This window comes from Helianthus annuus, chromosome 12 (genome assembly GCF_002127325.2).
Source record: "Helianthus annuus cultivar XRQ/B chromosome 12, HanXRQr2.0-SUNRISE, whole genome shotgun sequence".
Taxonomy (NCBI): Eukaryota; Viridiplantae; Streptophyta; class Magnoliopsida; order Asterales; family Asteraceae; genus Helianthus; species Helianthus annuus.
The window spans coordinates 99982549-100008360 of NC_035444.2; the positions used below are offsets into that span (position 1 = coordinate 99982549).

Here is a 25812-nt window from a genome sequence, read left to right on the forward strand (position 1 = left end):
GATTTTTGATGAACAAGAAAACAATGACCTTAAAAGGTTAAATGATTGGTATCGAGGATATCTCAGTAGTTCTTATCAGAAATTGCCCAAAGAGATTTGGAGTAAACGTTTTGAATGTTTTTTGAGTAAGAAAGATGAAAAATTGGATGATTTGGAGAAACGTTTTGATCGTTTGATTGACTATTTGAAGGAAAATCAAATAGTAATAATAGAAGCTGATATGGTATGAAAGTTTGCTAATGGATTATCAGCTGAATGGGATGATTGTTTGAAAAATTTGAGAGAAGATTGTAGTTTTTCAAAATTATCTCTGAATAAATTCATTAGAAAACTTAAAAATCACGATTATGAGAATCATCAAAAGAAGAGAGATGTGTTGGATAAGATAAAAATGAATTTGGATGATTTGAATTTAGATGTGATAATTGAAATAAATAAAAGAATCAACGTTTGTTGGGCAGCAAAAAGAAATTTGGTATATGATATGAAAAGAGATTGTTATATTGATGATAATAGAAATCCTCTTGATCTTGTTACAATCTTTGATGCAGGTACATATAAGATAGAGAAAGAACAAGATCCAAAGAATGAAGAATCTGTGAAGTATGAAACTTCAAGTTCTGAAACAGTGTGCTTCAAATATGACAGCTTTAAGACTGACAATGACAAACTCTTGAAGGATGCGGAAAGTTTGACATCAGAAGTCAAAAAGCTGAAAGACGAGAAGCAAACTAATATTAAACAGATTCTTATATTTCAGGAAATTTGTGAAACTGAAAGTTGAAAAATAAAATGGAAGTTTTTGAAATAGAGAAACTAACAGCTGAGAAAGAATTTCAAAGTCAAATAAAAATTCTTGAAGATGGGAGAAATTTTTTTAGTCAAAACAACATTGAAAAGCAAAAAATAATAAATTCCCATCTTCAGAAAATTATTAAACTTGAAAAAGAAGGTGAATGTGCTCGAAAGAAAATCGAAGAGTTAGAAAAAGACCTTGAAAGCAACAAGAAATCCTCAGAAAATGAAGATTTCTGGATAAAGCTTGAGAACAAGAATTTGAAAGCTAATGAAACGAAATTTCAAGAACAGATAAAAGTTTTGGAAAATGAAAAGACTGTTCTTGAAAATATGAACAATGAGAATGAAAAATCAATCAAGTCTCATCTTGAAAGAATATCTCAGCTTGAAAATGAAGCTGAAAATTCAAGAAACAAGATCGATGAACTTGAGAAGAAATTGATAGGTTTTGTGACTGCATCAGACAGTTTGAATTTCCCTGTCCAAAACCAATCAATTCAGTTCCAATAAGTGACGATGTCACAAACTTTGACAATGTCAAAGTTGAAGATTGCGATGAGAAATCTGATGATGTAAATGAAAAATTAGAAAAACAAAAATTGTTTTTGAAATTAAAAGAAAAATTTCAGAAAGCTGTTCTACAATCGACTGAAAAGGGAGAATGCTCTAAGCAAAAACCTTTGAAGAAGAAAGTGGGACAAAAGCAAAAAGATAAAAATTTGAAAAATGTTCAAAAAGATAATAAAAGCTCATCAGATCGATCATCCAATCAAAATCAAAAATCACAAAAATTGAACAATGAAAACTCAAAAACTGTTGGCAATAAGTGGTGCAGGTCGGACCACAATGCTCAAAAGCCAAATCCAGCAAACATGAGGAAGGAATATCACCAAGCCAGACAATGCTATGATCTTAGTGTTTGGTGTGAAGGTGGTACATGGTACGATAACAGAGTGTGTTACCGATGCGGTTATCAAGGACACATTGCTGTTAGCTGCCAGAGAAGGAATTTTGAGACGAGGAGATGCTTTAATTGTCAAATTAAAGGTCACATTGCCAGAGATTGCCCAAGGAGATCGAATGACAGATTGAGGGCTAAGTCTCAGAAATTGGCAAAAATTCCAGTCCAAGTCAAGCCCCATGAACAGAAGGTTCTAAAACCTAAAGTTCAAGAACAGACAATTCAAGAAAAGAAAGTTAAACTTTCACAGGGGCAGAAAGACAGACTGAGGAAAAAGAGGAAGAAGGCGAGAGAGTATCTCGAGAAGATTTTGTCCTCTGGTTCATCTGTTGGTAAAAATAATATTTCTGATGAATCGACTCCCTCGATAGTAAAGTCAAGCAAGACGAATTCATCAGATACAAATCTGAGGACGAAAGAAGAAAAGAAGAAGAAGAAAATGGTCGGCGATGAATCTGACGTGTCAAAGTCAGACAAGCCACCTTCAGGCGATGAATCTGATTTGTCAAATCAGACAAGCCATGTGCAGGCAATGATTCTGGTCTGTCAAAACCAGAGGAGCCTGGTGTTGAGGTAAAAAAGGAGAATTCAGGTTTAACAATGGATGATGCAAATTTTCCACAATCGTTGAACAAGAATTCAAAATCACCCAAGGAACGTCAGGCTTGGCTGAATCTGTTTAAATGAAAAACCTGACTTGCCGGAGATCCCAAGTTGGTAATTATGGATCAGGAATCGGCATCATTCTTTATCATGTTTGTATAATATGTTTGAGAAGTTTTTGCAGGACTTGCCGGAACTCCCAGGTTTGTAAGCGAGGAGTAGGAATCGGCCCCTTGAGAATTCAACCAACAGATGGTAATTGGTTGAAAAACAGCTTTGAGTTGTATGATTGTTGTTGATTACAAGTGGTTCAGAATTAGAACCAAGTTGACTCTACAAGTGGTTAATCAAGGTCATTAGATTGAACTTGAATTAACTATCATTCAAAAGATTGGTAAACAACGTGATGATTTTATTCCCAATTTTACAAGTGGTAAAATCAACAAAACTTATTTTCCGGAAAAACCATTCTGATTAAAACAAACTTGAGTGTTTTGAAATCATTATGGGAAAATAGTTTGTTGTGAGGGGGAGTTCTGAATGTTTAAGTCAAACGGATGGAGAATTGAAGCGATTCGATATCATGTTGTCAAATTTGTATAGTTTATTGCTTTGATTTTTAAATTTTCTCAGAAAGTCAAAATTCAAACATATTTTGATTTTAGGGGAGTAAATTTTTTAAAAAAATTTGAAAATTTGAAAATGTCAAAAACATCGGAAAATTCAAAAATGAGTTTTTGTGCGAAAAAAAGGGGAAATGATAGTACATCAGCTAGACTGGCATAGTACGCTAAAGATTTGTAATGTATAAATGCAATTAAGCAGTCTCGCTAAAGATGTGCCGGTAGGTTTTCACAGAATTAGTAGATCAGTTTGGGATATTAACATAAATTTCACTTGCGTCTACGTGGGGAACACCTCCAGGATATATAGGTAACCCCTGAAATCCTGTTTGAAGGGTCCCGTATTCTGAGATACTAGGTCTTTATGCTTAGTGATATCTGGGGTATTATCCCAGGACTTCTGCTGTATGGAAGTACTGACCTAGTACTCGGATAATACTTTCTGCAAAAAGCTTTGAAATATAAGCTCGCCCTCAGCATGCTGATGAAACAATAAAATTGATAGTCGCTGCTGTTGTAATTAAAAGATCCTCTAAAGGGGACACACCAAAAGTCGAAGCCGTCATCTCTCTGCGTATACGGAAGTATCGACCTGAGCTCTCACGGCCCTCGCACTTACCCCTTAACAGATATCAGATGTGGTATACTCACCTGTAAGACTGAATACCGGGGTCTGAATATGGGAGTATATACTGAGGTGGGACATATGTAGATGTTTAAGTTCTAAAACACTAATTCTGTATCCCGAACAGGTTGAACATTTTGTGAGAATTTAAGTGGATCAGAATATCGGCAATCTATGCGAATTGTTTAAAAGCTTAAAATGAAATAACAGCTTAACGGTGCTAGTGTCTAGTCAGCAGCTGATATGATCCTCTTGCACAAACTCACAAATATATGTTTGTATATATTTCATTTCTGCATTTAATTTTTGTTATTGCATTTATGTTCCATATTTTGAAAATCCAAAAAGATTTTCGACAACTGATGTTGGAGAGCTGATATTCAAGATCTCAAAGGCTAAACATGATGAACAGAGGTTTGGTTAATTTGGTTTGAAGTGTTTAATCAGATTTTGGAAAGTTGAATAGGTTTTAAATGAGAAAAATTCTTGAATATTCTTAAATGATTAGTTGATTCATTAAGTTGAATCACAATTGTGTTTGTTTGTGATAGAGTGTTAGAGTTGTGCAGGTTTCTGATCCTGTTGCTACGAAAAGCCAAGAGATACATCAGAACCTGAGAAGATGTTTAAACTGATAAAGCCAGGAGTTGATTTTAATGGTGATAACAAATTCCAGACAGTGATCCCAGCATGATGATAGGAGAAGTCTGATGAAAGTTAGAGCCAGAGAAAGATCCAGGTACATAATTCTAGGAAGAGTTCCTGAAGAAGACCGATCAAGATTGAAGAGCTGTCATGTTTGAAGACTCTCAGTGAAGATTCCGTCAACATTCAAGGGGGAGTCTGTTGGTGCAGTTGTCTGTCGACTACATCTTAGTTCGAGTCTTAGGTTAGGGCTGATTGTACAGTGAACGAAAATCAGGAAACACATGTTAGAATAGGTTCGCTTATGTGTCAATGGTCATAGGTTCTCTTATGTGTCATTGATCATAGGTTCGCTTATATGAACATGGTAGGTTCGCTTATACGTACCTGTCCGTATAAGCGAACCATGACACCTATATATAGTTGGTCATTCAAGCGAACCTAAAGCAGTTGTGGTGTGTAACGGCGAAGCCCTGCCGAATCGTTTCCAGAGCTTGTAAATTGTTATCAAATGCAATAAACAGAGACAAATTAGTGAAATCAAGCTAAACAAAGACTAAATCAGGAAATGCAAGTTGATGTCAGCACTTCAGCGGTTTGGGATGATATTCGAAATGGCCAAGAATTGGTTCCATGGAATAATGCAATATGGTTTCCTCAAGCTATTCCGAGACATGCCTTCATAATGTGGCTCATTGTCAACAAAAAGCTCAAGACGCAAGATGTTATGAGCAGGTGGAACTCTTCGGGAAATGCTAACTATAATCTGCTATGTTGTTCTTTATGCACATCAGGCCCGGATTCTCATGAGCATCTCTTTTTCGAGTGCTCTTTTGGGTTGCAAATATGGAATGGAGTGAAAGTCTTAGCGGGTATGGAAGAGGTGTGTAATAAGTGGGATAGTATATACGAGTATTTGGTGCGCTTTGGCAGCTCTAAAAGCGCGAGGATTGTTATTGGAAAGCTAGTGGTGGGAGCAACAGCTTATTTTGTTTGGCAAGAACGGAATATGCGTCTCTTTTCAACAAAGAAGAGGAGTGCTTCGCGGCTTGTAGAGATTATTTTGGCAACAGTAAGGATGAAACTTCACACTATGCGGTTTAAAAGAACAGGTCAAGTGGAGCGAATCTTACAAGAGTGGAGCTTGCCGAGAGGACTACTTTTTGAAGAAGATGATTGTGGCTAATAAGTCATAATTCTGTATATTGACCGAGTGTCTTGTTTGAGCTAGTTGGTTTGCTGTTTTGCGTTGTTGCTTGTAAACTCTAGGATGGCATGTCATGCTAGAGAATTGGGGATTATTATTTTCCTCACTTGTTTTATTTGGTTGATGATATAAAATTTTACCGGGGTAACCCTTTACCCAAAAAAGACTAAATCAATGAATTCCGCCTCTGATTTAGTCTGGGCACTCTTCTGATCGACTCATCAGGTCGTTTAACGATCCTACAAAACCAAAAAAAATCAACTTTAGTCTTTGGCTCTGGATGATTCGGATGATATCTGGCCAATTGTTTCAAAGAATCATTGCTCATGTGAGATAGCACCAACAGATCATTGTTTTCATCTCTTTCAAGGTCAGGATATGCATGATCTATCATCATTTGAACAAATCTTGGATACACCCAAGTCTTACTCTTTGACGTAATGTTCTCCACCATATAATGAAACACAATGTGTGAAAAGTTGTACTTCTTGTTCAATACAAGAGCTGTCACCATGTTCATTTGATAGTCTCTCATAGCATCATAACCTCCTTTACAATGACTTAGAGCCTGCAGTACCGAATGAATTAGAAACTTGTAAGGCTTTGTAAACTTTGACTTCAAGTAATTAGCACTGTTTAGAGCACCATCATAACCCATCCGCAGCATACAGCCTTTGACCATCCTCTCAGGGAATTTCGTCGGAGAGTTTTCATCATCAGGAAAATTCAATACTTCACGTACAAGTGCCTCTGAAATAATAATCGGTTTCTTTTCATCATTTTGCTTAACAACCGAATTGATTACTTTACTCTCTTCATCATATGTTGCGTGCTTCCAAAAACATTTGATATGAGATTTGAACACCAGATGTTGATTCGTCAATGCTTTCTGAATTGTCAATCTCCTCATAAACTCCAGAATACTCCTGAAATCAGACAACTTTGGAATCTTTTTCTCATCAAAATCACAACAACTGTTGTGCAATGGATCAAAAATCACATTCGAAGCCTGAAAATCAACACAATAAAAAAAATCAAACACTTCGAAAATTTCATCATCAAACATCATTCAAGCGAAATCACTTAAAATGAAACAACATGTCAAGCGAAATAACATATTATGTGAAATGACCATTTGAAGTGAAATCATTTGTTTTAAAAATTTTCATTTCAAGCGAAATACTATTTGAAGCTGAATCCCATTTGAAGCGGAATCAACTTATTGAAACTGAATCGCCTTTCAAGCGAAATCACTTAAGTCAGTTTGAAGCGAAATCAAATAATTTCAAAAGACATCAGTTTCAAGCGGAATACCATTTGAATCAAAAAAACTATTTGAGGCGGAATCACATGTTCAAGCGGAATCATGAACAAATTTTCAAAACTTTTCTGATGATGAAATCAAACATCTGGGTTTGTTCATCAGTGAATTCCGAGCACAATGATGTGATTTTTATCCATTTTAACCTACACAAACGTTCTAGATCTAAGTCTGTTCATCCTGTTCATCGTCAATCATACGAAATCATAAGATCTGGTTCAATCAAAACCCTAAAACTGTTTTACAACACATTCCGACCACACATATATGGTTTTTGTTCATTTTAATCAACAAGTAAACCCTAGATCTAAGATAAGAGTTCTGTTCATCACCGACAATCAAAAACAGACGGATCTGAGTCAAATTGACCATCAATCTTACCTTTCCCATGTTTATAGTTGTGCCAACCAACTAAAAACAAGAAATCTAACAACAAACGGGCTATATAACGGCTGTAAATCGAAGGTTTTGAGATTTCGCTCGAAATCGCCTAGAACAGAAGTTTGAAGCGGAATAACAAGAATGATTTTTTCAAGCGGAATCAGCTGGCTATTTATAGACCACCTGATTTCGCTTGAAATGAGCATTGAGGCAGTTTCAAGCGGAAACACCTTTCAAGCGGTATAGCCTTTTCAAGCTATCAACTGTTTCAAGCGAAATTACATTTTAAAAATTTCAAATTTTTAATTTTTTCAATTTTTACTGACACACCTAGTTAACCAAGTCCAAGTTAATGACCTTGGTCAACTATTCAGCCTACCAAGTCCAAATTAATGACCTTGGTTGACCAGTTTATGAAGTTTGCTGACTTTCTGAAACTGAATTTAGTTCAAATTAATGAACTTTTGAACTTTTCAAACTTTCAAACACATACCAGTCATTTTTCAGAATCTTCTGCTTACCCAACTCTCATGATTCAGACATGTTTAGCACATAAGACTTTGACCTTCAGATTACCAACGTCCGTTGTCGAAAGTAAGATGAAAAGCAAATCTTTTTGGATTTTTAATTTGCTAAACTAACAAACAATCTTTTTGGATTTTTGATAAGCAAGAAACTGTACACACACTATTTTTGTGAGCGTGTTAGGGGATCATATCAGCTTCCGACAAGACACAAGTACCTTTAAGCTTAAATTTCATACCCATCATTAAACAATTCGCTTAGATTGTCGATATACTGATCCACTTAAATTTTCACACAATTTTCAATCTGTTCGCGATACAGATTTAGTGTTTTAAGATCTTAACTTTTACATGTGTCCCACCTCAGTATATACTCCCGTATCCAGATCCCAATATTCAGTCTTACAGGTGAGTATACCTAGATGATATCTGTAATGGGGTGAATGCGAGGCCATGAGAGCTCAGGTCAGAACTTCCGTTCAGCAGAGAGATGACGGCTCGACTTTCGGTGTGTTCCCTTTAGGGAATCTTTTTTACAACAGCACATGATTAGCATTATGCAATTTTTATCATTTTTTATGCTGAGGGGAGGCTTTACGAGTAAAGCATGCGTAAAGTATTATACGGGGACTAGGCCATTGCTTCCGCAAAATCAGAAGTCCCGGGATAATACCCCAGATATCACTAAGTATAAAGACCTAGTATCTCAGAAAGAGGGATCTTTCAAACAAGATTTCGGGGGTTACCCATATATCCTGGAGATGTTCCCCACATAAAAGCAAGTAATTATTTATGTTTATATCCCAAACAAATCTACTAATTTTGTAAAAACCTATCGGCACATCATCAGCGAGACTGCTTAACGCATATTAAACATTACATATCTTTAGCGTATTGTATCTGTCTAGCTGATATACTATCATTTCCCCTATTATACACAAACTCTTTTTCAGTTTTTCTAATGTTTTTGAATTTTTCAAATTTTATCATGTTTTTGTATTTTTCTTCAAACTTTCTCCCCCTAAAACAAAAACATATTTTTGAGTTTTTGGTTTTATCGAAAGCAGAAAATAAACCGTACAGAAAATTTGACAACGTAACGCAGATCACATTAGATCGCGGCCCTCCTCGGCTTCACATTCTTCAACCCTCCCAGAAAGCAAATTTTTCATCCTATTTAATTTTAAAAGATAATTAAATCTCTTTTTGTTAAATGGTTTGGTGTAAAAATCAGCCCTCTGTTCATCGGTGTGTATATGTTCTATTCGAATCAATTTCTTCTCGTGACAATCACGGATGAAATGATAACGGATTTCAATATGTTTGGTTTTAGAATGGTGAACCGGGTTTTTCGTTATATTAATCGCTGCTTCATTGTCCACGAAAATCGGTGTATCCAAGAATTGCAAACCAAAGTCTCGCATCTGCTGTTGGATCCAAAGGATCTGAGAGCAATAGCTGGAGGCTGAAATGTATTCAGCCTCGCAAGTAGAGAGCGCTACTAAGGTTTGTTTCTTGCACTGCCAGGTAACAAGTCGAGTTCCGAAGAACTGACACCCAGCAGTGGTGGACTTAGCGTTCTGCTTGCAGCTACCAAAGTCAGAATCAGCAAAACCTGTAAGAGAGAAGTCACCCGATCTAGGATACCACAAGCCGATGCTTGGGCAGCCTTTCAAATACCGTAAAATTCGTTTGACAATTGTCAGGTGTGACTGCTTTGGGCTTGACTGATATCTGGCGCACAAACACGTTGGATACATGATGTCCGGGCGAGAAGCAGTAAGATACATTAAGGATCCGATGATCGATCGATACAACGTCTCTTCCACCTTTACTCCACTCTCATCTAGACAGATTCCATGATTTTGTGCTAGGGGGGTTGATGCTGGACTGGATTGAGCCATGTCGAACTTTTCCAGTACATCATTCACGTACTTTGTTTGATGAATGAAGATTCCTTCGGGCATCTACTCCACCTGCAGCCCTAGGAAGAACTTCATCTCCCCCATCGAACTCATCTCGAACTTCTTCTTCATAACTCTCTCAAACTCTTTACACAAGTCGTCGTTCGTCGAACCAAAAATGATATCATCGACATAGATCTGCACGATTAAGAGATGGCCTGCAACTTCCTTTGTAAACAGAGTACTATCAACTGTCCCTCTGGTGAACCCGTTGGCCAGCAGATGTTGGGAAAGCGTCTCATACCAGGCTCTCGGGGCCTGGTGAAGTCCGTAGAGCGCCTTATCCAGAAGATAAACTTTGTTCTTGTGTAGTGGATCAGTGAAACCCGGTGGTTATCCCACATACACTTCTTCTTTGATCTTTCCGTACAGGAATGCAGATTTAACATCAAGCTGGTAGACTTTGAATCCTTTCCAGGACGCGAACGCCAGGAAGATCCTAATAGCCTCAAGTCTAGCAACAGGCGCATAAACCTCATCATAGTCGATGCCTTCTTGCTGACTGAATCCCTGTACTACCAATCGTGCTTTGTTTCGAATGACGACTCCTCTATCGTCTCTTTTACACTTTAACACCCACTTCGTCTTTATCAATTTCTGATTCTCAGGAAGATCTACTAATCTCCAAACACCCAGTTTCTTGAACTGCTGCAGCTCTTCCTGCATAGCATTTACCCAGCTGTCTTCAGTTAACGCTTCTTTATACGTTCTGGGTTCAATCTGCGAGATAAAACATTTAAGTGAGAATTCTTCCTGTAAAGGAGCAACAGATGAATAAAAACAAGTAAGTGCTCAGTTGATCTGATCTCTCGTCTTAACACCACTCTGTAAGTGCAAGTAGAGAGCGCTACTAAGGTTTGTTTCTTGCACTGCCAGGTAACAAGTCGAGTTCCGAAGAACTGACACCCAGCAGTGGTGGACTTAGCGTTCTGCTTGCAGCTACCATTCTTACGTATGCTACTTGTTACTATGAAGATCATGTCTGGACGAATCAACATGACACAAGCCCAGCTAGAGGCTCTCGTTCAAGCTCAAGTTGCTGCGGCAGTTGCAGCAGCTCAAGCAGGTAGTATATCCTGCAGTATAGGCACACACTAGGATCTTTAGATCCTACATTAACGCTCGTATTTAACTCTCGTCCTATTCGTACACAATAGGTCAACACGCGCAGCAGCCTGTCTGCACGTTCAAGAACTTCATGGACTGTCGTCCAAACTCTTTCAGCGGCACAGAGGGGGCGGTTGGACTCCTCCACTGGTTCGAGAAGCTAGAATCAGTATTCGAGACGTGCGAGTGCCCTGAGGCTCGCAAGGTCAAGTTTGCCACCGGTACTTTGGAAGGGATAGCACTGACTTGGTGGAACGCCCAAGTTCAGATCTTAGGGTTGGCAGCTGCTAACGCCACCCCATGGAACGATTTCAAGGAACTCATCAAGCGTGAGTATTGCACGCGGGAAGATATTCACAAGCTGGAAGACGAGCTGTATAACTTGAAGATGGTTGGATCGGAAATCGAAGCATATACCAAACGGTCTAACGAGCTGGCCGTTCTGTGTCCTACTATGGTGGACCCTCCATACAAGCGCATTGAGTTGTATCTCAAGGGATTGGCGCCAGAAATTCAAAGCCATGTGACGTCGGCTAACCTCGAAAACATCCAGGAAATCCAACGCCTAGCTCATCGCATCACTGATCAGGCAGTGGATCAGAATAAACTGCCCAAGCGTGTTAATGCTACTGCTAACGTCACCACCTCAGTTACTCCTGCTACAACTGGTGACAGTAAAAGAAAGTGGGATGGGGATTCCAGCAAAGGTTCAGCGATTGTTCAGCCACAAGCTCAGCAGCAGAAGATCGATCACTACCAGAGTCCTAGTCAGCAATCCTCTGGTAGTCACAGACAGAGGAGATATCAGGGTAGTCAACCCAGGTGCCACAACTGCAACAGGCATCACCACGGCCCATGTAGCAAGGGTCGTTGTCAAAGGTGCCTTAAGATGGGGCACGAGGCCAAAGACTGCAGGAGCCCTCGTCCTGCGAATCAGAATCAGCAGCCTCAGCAACCAGCTCCACAGAACCAGCAGCAGCAGCAGCAGCCACAGCGTGGAAACCGGGGATGTTTCCAGTGTGGGGCTGAAGGTCACTTCAAACGCGATTGCCCTCAGTTGAACCAGAATCGCAACAACAATAACCAGGGCAACGGGAACAACAACGGTGGAAACAACAACAACGGCAATGAAGCTCGTGGTCGTGCTTTTGTGCTAGGTCGAGGCGACGCAGTGAACGATCCCAACGTTGTCATGGGTAAGTTTCTCCTTGACAATATTTACGTTACTGTTTTATTTGATTCGGGTGCGGATACAAGCTATATGTCTGTGAAAATGTGTCAACTGCTAAAACGTGCACCAACACTTTTACCCGCCAAACATGTAGTAGAGTTAGCTAACGGTAAAAGTCTAGAAGCCACGCACGTAGTTCAAGGTTGTAATCTTATCCTAGCTGGTCAAGCTTTCACTATCGACCTCATTCCCATAGTTTTGGGTAGTTTCGACATCGTGATTGGGATGGATTGGTTGTCCCAACACCAGGCAGAAATCTTATGCAGCGAAAAGGTTATTCGCATTCCTCGTTCTGGTCAGGAACCTCTAGAAGTTCAAGGCGACAAGAGTGGTGCTGTGGTTGGCATCATCTCTTTCTTGAAGGCTCAGAAGTGCTTACGTAAAGGTCACACAGCCATTTTGGCTCTCGTTACAGACGCGTCAGCAAAGGAAAAGAAATTGGAGGATATACCAGTTGTGCGTGATTTTCCTCAGGTGTTTCCTGAAGACTTACCTGGCTTACCGCCTCATCGTCAGGTCGAATTTCAAATCGAGCTCGCTCCGGGAGCAGCACCCATAGCTCGCGCACCATATCGTCTAGCTCCATCAGAATTGGAGGAACTGTCTAAGCAACTACAAGAACTCTTGGAAAAGGGTTTCATACGACCAAGCTCTTCGCCTTGGGGAGCTCCAGTGCTTTTCGTGAAAAAGAAAGACGGTACGTTCAGGATGTGTATAGACTACAGGGAACTCAACAAGGTGACGGTGAAGAACCGTTATCCTCTTCCACGCATAGACGACTTATTCGACCAGTTGCAAGGGTCGTGTTACTACTCGAAGATAGACTTGAGGTCTGGTTACCATCAGTTGAGAGTCCGAGATGAGGACGTCTCCAAGACAGCTTTCAGAACTCGTTACGGTCACTACGAGTTTCTCGTCATGCCATTCGGGTTAACGAACGCGCCTGCTGTATTTATGGATCTTATGAACAGGGTGTGCAAACCCTATCTCGACAAGTTCGTCATTGTTTTCATCGACGACATTCTGATTTACTCCAAGAGTCGGGAGGAACACGAGCAACATCTTCGCCTTATTTTGGAACTCCTTCGGAAGGAACAGCTGTACGCCAAGCTTTCTAAATGCGACTTCTGGCTTCGCGAAGTCCACTTCTTAGGCCACGTGGTAAACAAGGATGGGATCCATGTTGATCCATCCAAGGTGGATTCGATCAGAAACTGGCCTGCACCGCGTACACCAACAGAGATACGTCAATTCTTGGGTCTGGCAGGTTACTACAGACGGTTTATTAGAGACTTTTCGAAGATTGCTCAGCCGCTTACGTTACTGACACAGAAGGGTGTTACCTATCGCTGGGGAGAGCCCCAGGAGACTGCTTTTCAGCACCTGAAGGATAGACTTTGCAGTGCACCTATCCTCTCATTGCCAGAGGGCACGGATGACTTTGTGGTTTATTGTGATGCATCCATTCGGGGATTGGGATGTGTGTTAATGCAGCGCGACAAGGTTATCGCTTACGCCTCTCGTCAACTCAAGGTTCATGAACGCAACTACACGACGCACGATTTAGAGCTGGGAGCTGTTGTTTTCGCGCTTAAGATATGGCGACACTACCTGTACGGTACCAGGTGCACGATTTACACCGATCACAGGAGTCTCGAGCATATTCTTAAGCAGAAGGATTTGAATATGCGTCAACGACGATGGGTTGAGTTACTAAACGATTATGAATGCGCTATCAAGTACCATCCAGGCAAAGCCAATGTTGTGGCTGACGCCCTTAGTCGAAAGGACACCTTACCGAAGCGCGTGCGAGCGCTACAGCTTACGATTCAGTCTAGCCTTCTGTGACACCCCAGGAAAACCGGGAAAACCTTGCAACCTAACTAGCTTCCTCAGTGAGTGCCATCAAATTTCGGGACGAAATTTCCTTCAACTTGGGGATGATGTGACAACTCGAAATCTAGAACCTTTCGTTGTAACTTGCTTGTACGTTATGTGACTAGTTAAAATGATAACGTGAACCTTTTTATGTGATAAGTGCTTTGTTATGTGTGCATTTGTATATATATGTGTACGTGTTTTATGTGAACCGAGAACCCAACCCGAGAACAAAGAACCCGACTCGAGACCATGAGGTCTCGAGTGGACTTGGGCCGAGAACCTAGTGGCCGGTTGGGCCTTTGGGCCGTGAACCCCCACTCGAAACCCACTAAGGGTGCACACTTGGAACTTGACTATATATACACCACCTTAGTTAGTTTTTACCATTTGTTGAACATTAGAACACACACACACTTCTATCTTCTCTCCCACTAGAACTCTAGCACACAAACACATCTCCAAGACTCTCGGATCCACTCGGTTGACACAAGAAACTCTCGGATTTGGACTTTGGATCGGCACACACACACACATCACCAACCGGTTAGTATTTTTATGGTTAATTTTTGTTGTGTTTGTGCTTGAATGGATGTATGCATAAGATGATGTCTATAGTTAGAGATTACATGATGTTCTTGATGTTTATGATGATTCTAATATGCGCCATGTTGATAACCGGTTAACATATATTATATGGCAAGATGTGATATGTTGTGTCTAAATGAAGTTTGAACCACTTATGTTGATGAACATGAAATCGGGTTACATATGTCATGAAATCGGACTTGTATGAAAACCGGGTTATGTGTTATGCTTAGTGTTTTGATGCTTGTTCATAGTGTTGATTGAATAAGTGGTTAAAATGTTATGAACTTGATGAAGATGGGTTTGAATATTTGAAGAACACTTTGAATGATAGTTGAAGATTGAAAACCCTTGTGATTTTGATCCACATTTGACTAATAGCCTGATTAGGAAATATGTTAGTGAAATTCTATTGGTCATTTCCGGATTTGGGCCTGATTATATTGTACTATTTGGCTGATTACACCTGCATCAACACGTGAACTTGAAAACGACTGCTACCGACTCGCAATCACCCGTTGCGACTCGCAACCACAGCGTGATGACTCGAGACCACGCGGTTGCGACTCGCAACCATATCAGGACAAGCCGAAACCACAGGTTACGAGTCCGGTTGCGACTCGAGACCTTAGCATGATGAACCGAGACTACGGTTGCGACACCGGTTGCGACTCGCAACCATCCATGATCAACACACAGCATGACTCGAGACCATGCTTGCGAGTCCGGTTGCGACTCGAGACCACACTTTGGGCCTTAGTTAGTGGGCCGGACTTATGAACTTCTGTGCTACTGTTGATGAGTTATTTGGGCCTGTTATCACGAGCCCAACTGTTTGGACTTTGAACATGTGATTAACTGTTACCTATGAACTGCTACTGATTAAACGTGTCTGCCATACGTGTTGAACATTTGTGCACTACTTGGTTCGAATCTGATTATACGTGATAACCGTGATAGGACGTTATTGACTACTTGCGACTTGATTGACTTTCTGTGATTAACTGCCGAGCAAACCGAGGTGAGTTCACACCCTCTACAAAGCATGGGATTCCCTGGGTTGGGAACTGGGTTAAGGAACGTGGGTTCCTCGTCCTCCTTGGGCAGGACGTCAGTGGTTCAGGAATGTGATTCCTCGTCCGGATGGACGGATAAACGTACTAGACTAAAACTCTATCACGAAGTCCCTCCTTTTTGTATCGACTAATCGCCGGGCCAATGGCGAGCGGGTCATTAGTTAGATAGCGCTATTTAGGTCTGACAAGCCTCACACCGTGCCGCAGAGGACGGGCGTGAACTAATGGATCTGGGGCACGTCAATGATGATAGACATTGATGTTTTCAGGGCACATAAACATGACTACAGTCAGCAATCGATACGGTAACGAGTCTAGTATACACATGGGGTAGCCCCCACGGCTGGAGAGCCAGATGATGTACATGGGGTAGCCCCCACGGCCGAAATGCCTGATAACTACATGGGGTAGCCCCCACGGCCGGAGTGCCGGAGTAACTGGGAACGAACTGGTCACGTTTTTTTAAAACTATGGGGTAACCCCCACGGCAGGATGCCAGATAATGTAAACTGTTTTCGAAACAACTAAAACGAACGCCCACCCGTGAACTCACTCAACTAGTTGTTGACTCGTTACTACATGCTTTGCAGGACCATAGGTACTCAACTGGAGCTTGCATGGAGGAGGATCGTTGTGGGACAGGGATTGCTACAAGACTATGTTAAACTTGAAACTTTTGGAACTTATGTTATAACTTTAAACTTATGCTTCCGCCTGCAACTTAAACTTATTTGTTTTGGAACACCAATCGTGAATGGTTAAACTTTTATAACTATTTATATGCTTGTTCAGTATGATTGGTGGCTGGATCCTGGTCAGTCACGCCTCCAAGCGGTAGTACCCCGCAGGTGGGATTTTGGGGGTGTGACAGATTGGTATCAGAGCCATTGGTTATAGTGAACTTGGTTTTAATAAAGGAGAAACGATTTTGTTAAAACCAGACTATAACCGGTTTAGTGCTCAACGGTCCACAACGACACTTCGCTCCTCATGCAAGGCTCGACGTTCTAGGTAATATGATGTATGTATATTGCCTACTTGTTAGTTGCGTAGTACATTGCTCATGGTATGCTTGATTAGTATAGCTACTGTTGTTTGAACACGTGCGTGCTTACTCTGTCTTACTATCGTGCTTTCGCGAACCTCTCTCACACGTATTGCTTTTATTATGAAGAACCATGTCTGGACGCGTTAACATGACACAAGCCCAGTTGACGGCTTTGATCAACGAGCGAATTGACGCAGCGCTCGCAGCTGCACGCGCAGGAGGTATATCCTGCAGTCCGAAATTGTTCTAGGATCATTTGGATCCTACTCTCGTGAACCAACCTTTGTGTTAAACTCTGTCTTTTCTTCCACCTACCTTAGGTCAGTATGCTCAGGCACCGGTGTGCACTTTTAAGACCTTTATGGACTGTCGACCCACGACTTTTAGCGGCACTGAAGGAGCAGTAGGTCTCCTACATTGGTTTGAGAAACTGGAGTCTGTGTTCGAAATGTGCGAATGCCCTGAAGCGCGCAGGGTGAAGTATGCTACTGGTACTCTCGAGGGTTTGGCTCTCACGTGGTGGAATGCTCAGGTGCAGATGTTAGGGTTGGTTGCTGCCAACGCCACCCCATGGGAAACTTTCAAGGAAATGATCAGGGAGGAATACTGCAGTCGTGACGACATTCACAAACTGGAAGATGAGTTCTACAATCTTAAGATGTCGGGGTCAGAAATTGAGGCATACACTAAGAGATCGCATGAGCTTGCTTTGTTGTGTCCTACCATGGTGGATCCTCCCTACAAGCGAATTGAACTCTATCTCAAGGGCTTGGTGCCAGAGATCCAAAGTCATGTGACTTCAGCGAGGTTGACTACTATCCAGCAGGTTGTACAGTTGGCTCACCGTCTCACTGACCAAGCGGTGGAGCAGAACAAGTTACCGAAGCGCATAGGTGCTGCAACTACTTCTGGTGCTTCTAGTGGGGATAAACGGAAATGGGATGGAACTTCAAGCAGGGGTTCAACTTCAGTGCAAACTCAGTCTCAGCAGAGAAAGACGGACGATCACAAGAGCCCCAGTCAGCAATCGTCTGGTGGTCAAGGTCATGGTGGGTACAAAGGAAATCACCCCAAGTGCAATCGTTGTAGCCTACACCACAGTGGGCCATGCACCAGGGGCAACTGTCATCGATGCAACAAGCCTGGTCATGTTGCAAAGGATTGCAGAAGCGCATACCCCGTCAACCAGAATCGTCAGCAACCTCAGCAGAACCAGCGACAGCAGCAGGGTAACAACAAAGGGTGCTTTCAGTGCGGAGCTGAAGGCCACTTCAAGAAGGATTGTCCCCAACTGAACCAGAACAACAACAATCAGGGGAATGGTAACAATGGGAACAACAACAACAATGGTGCTAGGGGACGTGTGTTCGTGATTGGTCAAGGTGAAGCGAGGAATGATCCCAACGTGGTGACGGGTAAGTTCCTTCTCGACGACTTTTATGTTACAGTCTTATTTGATTCGGGTGCCGATACTAGCTATGTGTCACTAGAAGTTAGTAAGATGCTTAAGCGTATTCCTACACCCCTGAGCGACAAGCACACTGTCGAGCTAGCTAATGGTAAGAGTTTGGAAGCCTCACACGTAGTCAAGGGTTGCCAGCTTATTCTCGCTAACCAGACTTTCTCTATCGATCTTATTCCTATTGTCTTGGGTAATTTCGACGTTGTCATTGGGATGGATTGGCTATCCCAACACCGAGCAGAGATTCTTTGCAACGAGAAGATCGTTCGTGTTCCTGGTTTAGGTGGTGAACCTCTCATGATTCGTGGCGACAAGAGAAGTGCTGTTGAGAACATCATCTCTCTTCTTAAAGCCCAGAAATGCTTACGAAAGGGCCACACTGCGATTTTGGCTTTAGTTACTGATACCACAGAAAAGGAGAAGAAGTTAGAAGATTTTCCCGTTGTACGCGACTATCCTGAGGTATTCCCTGAGGAATTACCTGGTCTTCCGCCCCATCGCCAAGTCGAGTTTCAGATTGATCTAGCTCCTGGAGCCGCGCCTGTAGCCCGTGCACCTTATCGTTTAGCGCCATCAGAGTTGGAAGAACTCTCCACACAACTACAAGAACTCTTGGATAAGGGTTTTATTCGTCCTGGCTCATCGCCTTGGGGAGCTCCAGTGTTATTTGTGAAGAAGAAGGATGGTACCTTCAGAATGTGTATCGACTATCGAGAACTCAACAAGGTGACTGTGAAGAATCGTTATCCTCTACCGCGCATTGACGACTTGTTCGACCAGTTGCAGGGGTCGAGCTACTATTCAAAGATCGATCTGAGATCGGGATATCACCAGCTGAGAGTTCGGGAAGAGGATGTCTCTAAGACGGCCTTTAGGACTCGATATGGGCACTATGAGTTTTTGGTCATGCCGTTTGGGCTGACGAACGCACCGGCAGTTTTTATGGATTTGATGAATCGAGTGTGCAAACCGTATCTGGACAAGTTTGTTATAGTCTTCATCGACGACATCCTGATCTATTCTAAGAGCAAGGAAGAGCACGAACAACATCTACGACTTATTTTGGAACTCCTTCGGAAGGAACAGCTTTACGCGAAATTCTCGAAATGCGACTTCTGGCTTCGAGAGGTCCATTTCCTAGGGCATGTGGTGAACAAGGATGGGATTCACGTTGATCCATCCAAAGTGGAATCTATTAAGAACTGGCCTGCGCCTCGCACACCAAAGGAAATTCGCCAATTTTTGGGATTGGCAGGTTACTACAGGAGATTCATTAAGGATTTTTCTAAGATCGCGCAGCCTCTCACCTTACTAACGCAGAAAGGCGTTGTTTATCATTGGGGAAATGCACAAGAGTTAGCTTTTCAACATCTAAAGGATAGACTTTGTAGTGCACCTATCCTTTCATTGCCAGAAGGCACAGATGATTTTGTGGTTTACTGTGATGCATCAATTCAAGGTCTTGGTTGTGTATTGATGCAACGAGATAAAGTCATAGCCTACGCCTCACGACAACTTAAAGTTCACGAGAAGAACTACACGACACATGATTTAGAGCTGGGAGCGGTTGTTTTCGCACTTAAGTTATGGCGGCATTACCTTTACGGAACAAAGTGCGCCATCTACACCGACCACAGAAGTTTAGAACACATATTCAAACAGAAGGAACTGAATATGCGGCAGCGACGATGGGTCGAGCTGCTGAATGATTACGAGTGCTCTATCAGGTATCACCCGGGCAAGGCCAATGTAGTGGCGGACGCCCTGAGTCGAAAGGACACTACGCCTAAGCGTGTAAGAGCTTTACAACTCACGATACATTCTAGTCTACCTTCGCAAATACGAGCTGCTCAGATAGAAGCACTGAAACCAGAAAACGTTAGAGCAGAAGCTCTACGCGGGTCAAGGCAACGCTTAGAACGGAAGGAAGACGGTGCTTATTATGTAACAGGACGCATTTGGGTCCCACTCTATGGCGATTTACGAGAACTTGTGATGGATGAAGCGCACAAATCTCGCTACTCGGTACACCCTGGTTCGGACAAGATGTACCACGATATTAAAACTACGTATTGGTGGCCTAGCATGAAGGCCCACATAGCAACTTACGTCAGCAAGTGTTTGACTTGTGCGCGAGTCAAGACGGAATATCAGAAACCTTCAGGCCTACTTCAGCAACCAGAGATACCACAATGGAAATGGGAGCAAATTTCCATGGATTTCGTTACTGGCTTACCTAGATCACAGCGCGGGAACGATACTATCTGGGTGATCGTGGATCGACTCACAAAATCCGCACACTTTTTGGCAATCAAGGAGACGGATAAGTTCTCCACTCTAGCGGAGATATACCTCAAGGAAGTTGTTTCGAGGCACGGGGTGCCCACTTCTATTATCTCTGATCGAGATGCACGTTTTACTTCGGAACTGTGGCAGGCAATGCACAAGTCTTTTGGCTCACGTTTAGATATGAGCACAGCATATCACCCACAGACGGACGGGCAGTCCGAGCGTACTATCCAAACACTAGAAGACATGCTTCGCGCTTGTGTAATCGACTTTGGCAACAGCTGGGAAAGGCATCTGCCACTCGTGGAATTTTCGTATAATAACAGCTACCACACCAGCATTAAAGCTGCTCCGTTTGAGGCATTGTACGGACGTAAATGCCGGTCACCCCTCTGTTGGGCAGAGGTGGGGGATAGTCAGATCACTGGTCCAGAACATGTGGTAGACACTACTGAGCGGATTGCTCAAATACGACAACGCATGGCGGCCGCTCGTGACCGTCAGAAGGCATACGCCGATAAGGGCAGGAAACCACTTGAGCTCCAGGTTGGGGAGCGGGTATTACTCAAAGTTTCACCCTGGAAGGGTGTGGTTCGTTTTGGTAAACGAGGGAAACTCAAACCACGATACGTTGGACCTTTCGAAATTCTTGAGAAAATAGGCAAGGTGGCCTACAGACTGAAATTACCAACAGAACTCGGTGCAGTTCACAACGTTTTCCATGTGTCGAATCTGAAGAAGTGTCTGTCAGATGAGACGCACGTAGTTCCTCTGAAGGAACTCACGATCGACGAACAGTTGAAATTCGTCGAAGAACCTGTCGAGATCACGGACCGGGATGTTAAGGTCCTCAAGAGCACTAGAATACCTCTTGTTCGAGTTCGTTGGAACTCACGTCGCGGCCCAGAGTTTACCTGGGAGCGCGAAGATCGGATGAAACAAAAGTATCCCCAACTGTTTGAGAACAGTACTAACGCTACTGAGGCTGAAGCTACGGAATTTCGGGACGAAATTCCAGATCAACGGGGGGTGGATGTGACACCCCAGGAAAACCGGGAAAACCTTGCAACCTAACTAGCTTCCTCAGTGAGTGCCATCAAATTTCGGGACGAAATTTCCTTCAACTTGGGGATGATGTGACAACTCGAAATCTAGAACCTTTCGTTGTAACTTGCTTGTACGTTATGTGACTAGTTAAAATGATAACGTGAACCTTTTTATGTGATAAGTGCTTTGTTATGTGTGCATTTGTATATATATGTGTACGTGTTTTATGTGAACCGAGAACCCAACCCGAGAACAAAGAACCCGACTCGAGACCATGAGGTCTCGAGTGGACTTGGGCCGAGAACCTAGTGGCCGGTTGGGCCTTTGGGCCGTGAACCCCCACTCGAAACCCACTAAGGGTGCACACTTGGAACTTGACTATATATACACCACCTTAGTTAGTTTTTACCATTTGTTGAACATTAGAACACACACACACTTCTATCTTCTCTCCCACTAGAACTCTAGCACACAAACACATCTCCAAGACTCTCGGATCCACTCGGTTGACACAAGAAACTCTCGGATTTGGACTTTGGATCGGCACACACACACACATCACCAACCGGTTAGTATTTTTATGGTTAATTTTTGTTGTGTTTGTGCTTGAATGGATGTATGCATAAGATGATGTCTATAGTTAGAGATTACATGATGTTCTTGATGTTTATGATGATTCTAATATGCGCCATGTTGATAACCGGTTAACATATATTATATGGCAAGATGTGATATGTTGTGTCTAAATGAAGTTTGAACCACTTATGTTGATGAACATGAAATCGGGTTACATATGTCATGAAATCGGACTTGTATGAAAACCGGGTTATGTGTTATGCTTAGTGTTTTGATGCTTGTTCATAGTGTTGATTGAATAAGTGGTTAAAATGTTATGAACTTGATGAAGATGGGTTTGAATATTTGAAGAACACTTTGAATGATAGTTGAAGATTGAAAACCCTTGTGATTTTGATCCACATTTGACTAATAGCCTGATTAGGAAATATGTTAGTGAAATTCTATTGGTCATTTCCGGATTTGGGCCTGATTATATTGTACTATTTGGCTGATTACACCTGCATCAACACGTGAACTTGAAAACGACTGCTACCGACTCGCAATCACCCGTTGCGACTCGCAACCACAGCGTGATGACTCGAGACCACGCGGTTGCGACTCGCAACCATATCAGGACAAGCCGAAACCACAGGTTACGAGTCCGGTTGCGACTCGAGACCTTAGCATGATGAACCGAGACTACGGTTGCGACACCGGTTGCGACTCGCAACCATCCATGATCAACACACAGCATGACTCGAGACCATGCTTGCGAGTCCGGTTGCGACTCGAGACCACACTTTGGGCCTTAGTTAGTGGGCCGGACTTATGAACTTCTGTGCTACTGTTGATGAGTTATTTGGGCCTGTTATCACGAGCCCAACTGTTTGGACTTTGAACATGTGATTAACTGTTACCTATGAACTGCTACTGATTAAACGTGTCTGCCATACGTGTTGAACATTTGTGCACTACTTGGTTCGAATCTGATTATACGTGATAACCGTGATAGGACGTTATTGACTACTTGCGACTTGATTGACTTTCTGTGATTAACTGCCGAGCAAACCGAGGTGAGTTCACACCCTCTACAAAGCATGGGATTCCCTGGGTTGGGAACTGGGTTAAGGAACGTGGGTTCCTCGTCCTCCTTGGGCAGGACGTCAGTGGTTCAGGAATGTGATTCCTCGTCCGGATGGACGGATAAACGTACTAGACTAAAACTCTATCACGAAGTCCCTCCTTTTTGTATCGACTAATCGCCGGGCCAATGGCGAGCGGGTCATTAGTTAGATAGCGCTATTTAGGTCTGACAAGCCTCACACCGTGCCGCAGAGGACGGGCGTGAACTAATGGATCTGGGGCACGTCAATGATGATAGACATTGATGTTTTCAGGGCACATAAACATGACTACAGTCAGCAATCGATACGGTAACGAGTCTAGTATACACATGGGGTAGCCCCCACGGCTGGAGAGCCAGATGATGTACATGGGGTAGCCCCCACGGCCGAAATGCCTGATAACTACATGGGGTAGCCCCCACGGCCGGAGTGCCGGAGTAACTGGGAACGAACTGGTCACGTTTTTTTAAAACTATGGGGTAACCCCCACGGCAGGATGCCAGATAATGTAAACTGTTTTCGAAACAACTAAAACGAACGCCCACCCGTGAACTCACTCAACTAGTTGTTGACTCGTTACTACATGCTTTGCAGGACCATAGGTACTCAACTGGAGCTTGCATGGAGGAGGATCGTTGTGGGACAGGGATTGCTACAAGACTATGTTAAACTTGAAACTTTTGGAACTTATGTTATAACTTTAAACTTATGCTTCCGCCTGCAACTTAAACTTATTTGTTTTGGAACACCAATCGTGAATGGTTAAACTTTTATAACTATTTATATGCTTGTTCAGTATGATTGGTGGCTGGATCCTGGTCAGTCACGCCTCCAAGCGGTAGTACCCCGCAGGTGGGATTTTGGGGGTGTGACAGCTTCCAGCACAGATACGAAATGCTCAGGTAGAAGCATTGAAGCCCGAAAACGTCAAGGCTGAAGCCTTACGCGGCTCACGACAACAGATGGAACAGAAGGAAGATGGCGCCTATTATGTAACGGGCCGGATTTGGGTCCCTCTCTATGGCGGTTTACGCGAACTTGTAATGGATGAAGCTCACAAGTCTCGCTATTCGGTACATCCAGGGTCGGATAAAATGTACCACGATATCAGCACTACTTATTGGTGGCCTAGTAAGAAGGCCCACATCGCTACGTACGTTGGAAAGTGCTTGACCTGTGCAAGAGTCAAGGTCGAATATCAGAAACCAGCTGGCCTACTGCAGCAGCCTAAGATACCTCAGTGGAAATGGGAAGAAATTTCCATGGATTTTGTTACGGGTTTACCTAGATCCCAGCGTGGGAACGATACAATATGGGTCATAGTTGATCGACTCACCAAGTCTGCACACTTCCTGCCGATTAAGGAAACGGATAAGTTCTCCACTCTCGCAGACGTATATCTTAAAGAAGTTGTCTCGAGGCACGGGGTGCCCACGTCTATCATTTCGGATCGCGATGCACGATTCACGTCAGAACTTTGGCAAGCAATGCATAAATCCTTTGGCTCACTATTAGACATGAGCACAGCATACCACCCTCAGACGGATGGGCAGTCTGAGCGAACGATCCAAACGCTTGAAGACATGCTTCGGGCATGCGTTATCGATTTCGGCTACGGTTGGGAAAAGCATCTCCCTTTAGTGGAGTTCTCATACAATAATAGTTATCACACCAGCATCCAAGCCGCTCCATTCGAGGCATTGTACGGGCGTAAATGCCGGTCACCTCTCTGTTGGGCAGAGGTGGGGGATAGTCAGATCACGGGTCCAGAGATTGTAGTGGACGCCACAGAAAAGATTGCACAGATACGACAACGCATGGCGGCAGCACGCGACCGTCAGAAAGCCTACGCGGACAAGCGTAGAAAGCCATTGGAATTTGAGGTCGGGGACCGGGTTTTATTGAAAGTTTCACCCTGGAAGGGTGTGGTTCGTTTTGGCAAACGGGGTAAACTGAATCCGCGATACGTCGGACCATTCGAAATTATAGAAAAGATTGGCAAGGTAGCCTACAAGTTGAATTTACCAGCTGAACTCGGGGCAGTTCACAATGTCTTTCACGTATCGAACCTAAAGAAGTGCCTATCAGATGAAAATCTTATCATTCCTTTTAAGGAACTCACTATCGACGAGCGGTTGCAGTTCGTCGAGGAACCAATTGAAATCACGGACCGGGATGTGAAGGTCCTCAAACACAAGAGAATCCCTCTTGTTCGAGTTCGTTGGAACTCCAAACGTGGCCCAGAGTACACCTGGGAACGCGAAGACAGGATGACAGAAAAGTACCCCCAGTTATTCGGGAACAAGGCAACCACTACTGAGGCTGAAGCTACTACTTCGGAATTTCGGGACGAAATTCCAGATCAACGGGGGGAGGATGTGACACCCCAGGAAAACCAGTGAACAGTACAGTTTACCTAGCTTCCTCAGTGAGTGCATACCAAATTTCGGGACGAAATTTCCAATTAGTTGGGGATAATGTGACAACTCGAACTTTAGACTTGCTTTGATGTAACGTTTGTGCACGATATGTGATTTTATAAACCCGAATGATTAATTGATTTCATGATATATGTTATGTTATATGCATTATGTGTGTATGTATGTCGTATGTTGGTGAACCGGCCACACAAAGCCCTTTGGGCCACTCCTTGTTCTCGGGTCCATTAGACAACCGAGTGGGCTCGGCCCACTCCCCACTCGCAACCACTATACCAAAACTAAGGGTCTTGTTTTCCTCTCATTTGTTACAA

General features: G+C 42.9%; 1 protein-coding gene across 1 annotated transcript; it reads left to right on the forward strand.

The window, feature by feature from the left end:
- Window positions 1–4823: 4823 nt before the first annotated feature.
- On the forward strand, window positions 4824–5441 carry LOC110893520. The gene has a single exon (XM_022140626.1). The coding sequence runs from the start codon at window positions 4824–4826 to the stop codon at window positions 5439–5441; it is 618 nt and encodes a 205-aa protein (XP_021996318.1).
- Window positions 5442–25812: the final 20371 nt, after the last annotated feature.

What these genes read in the sequence shown, in the direction of transcription:
- LOC110893520 (XM_022140626.1), top strand. Translation starts at nt 4,824, where the DNA reads ATGCAAGTTGATGTCAGCACTTCAGCGGTTTGGGATGATATTCGAAAT.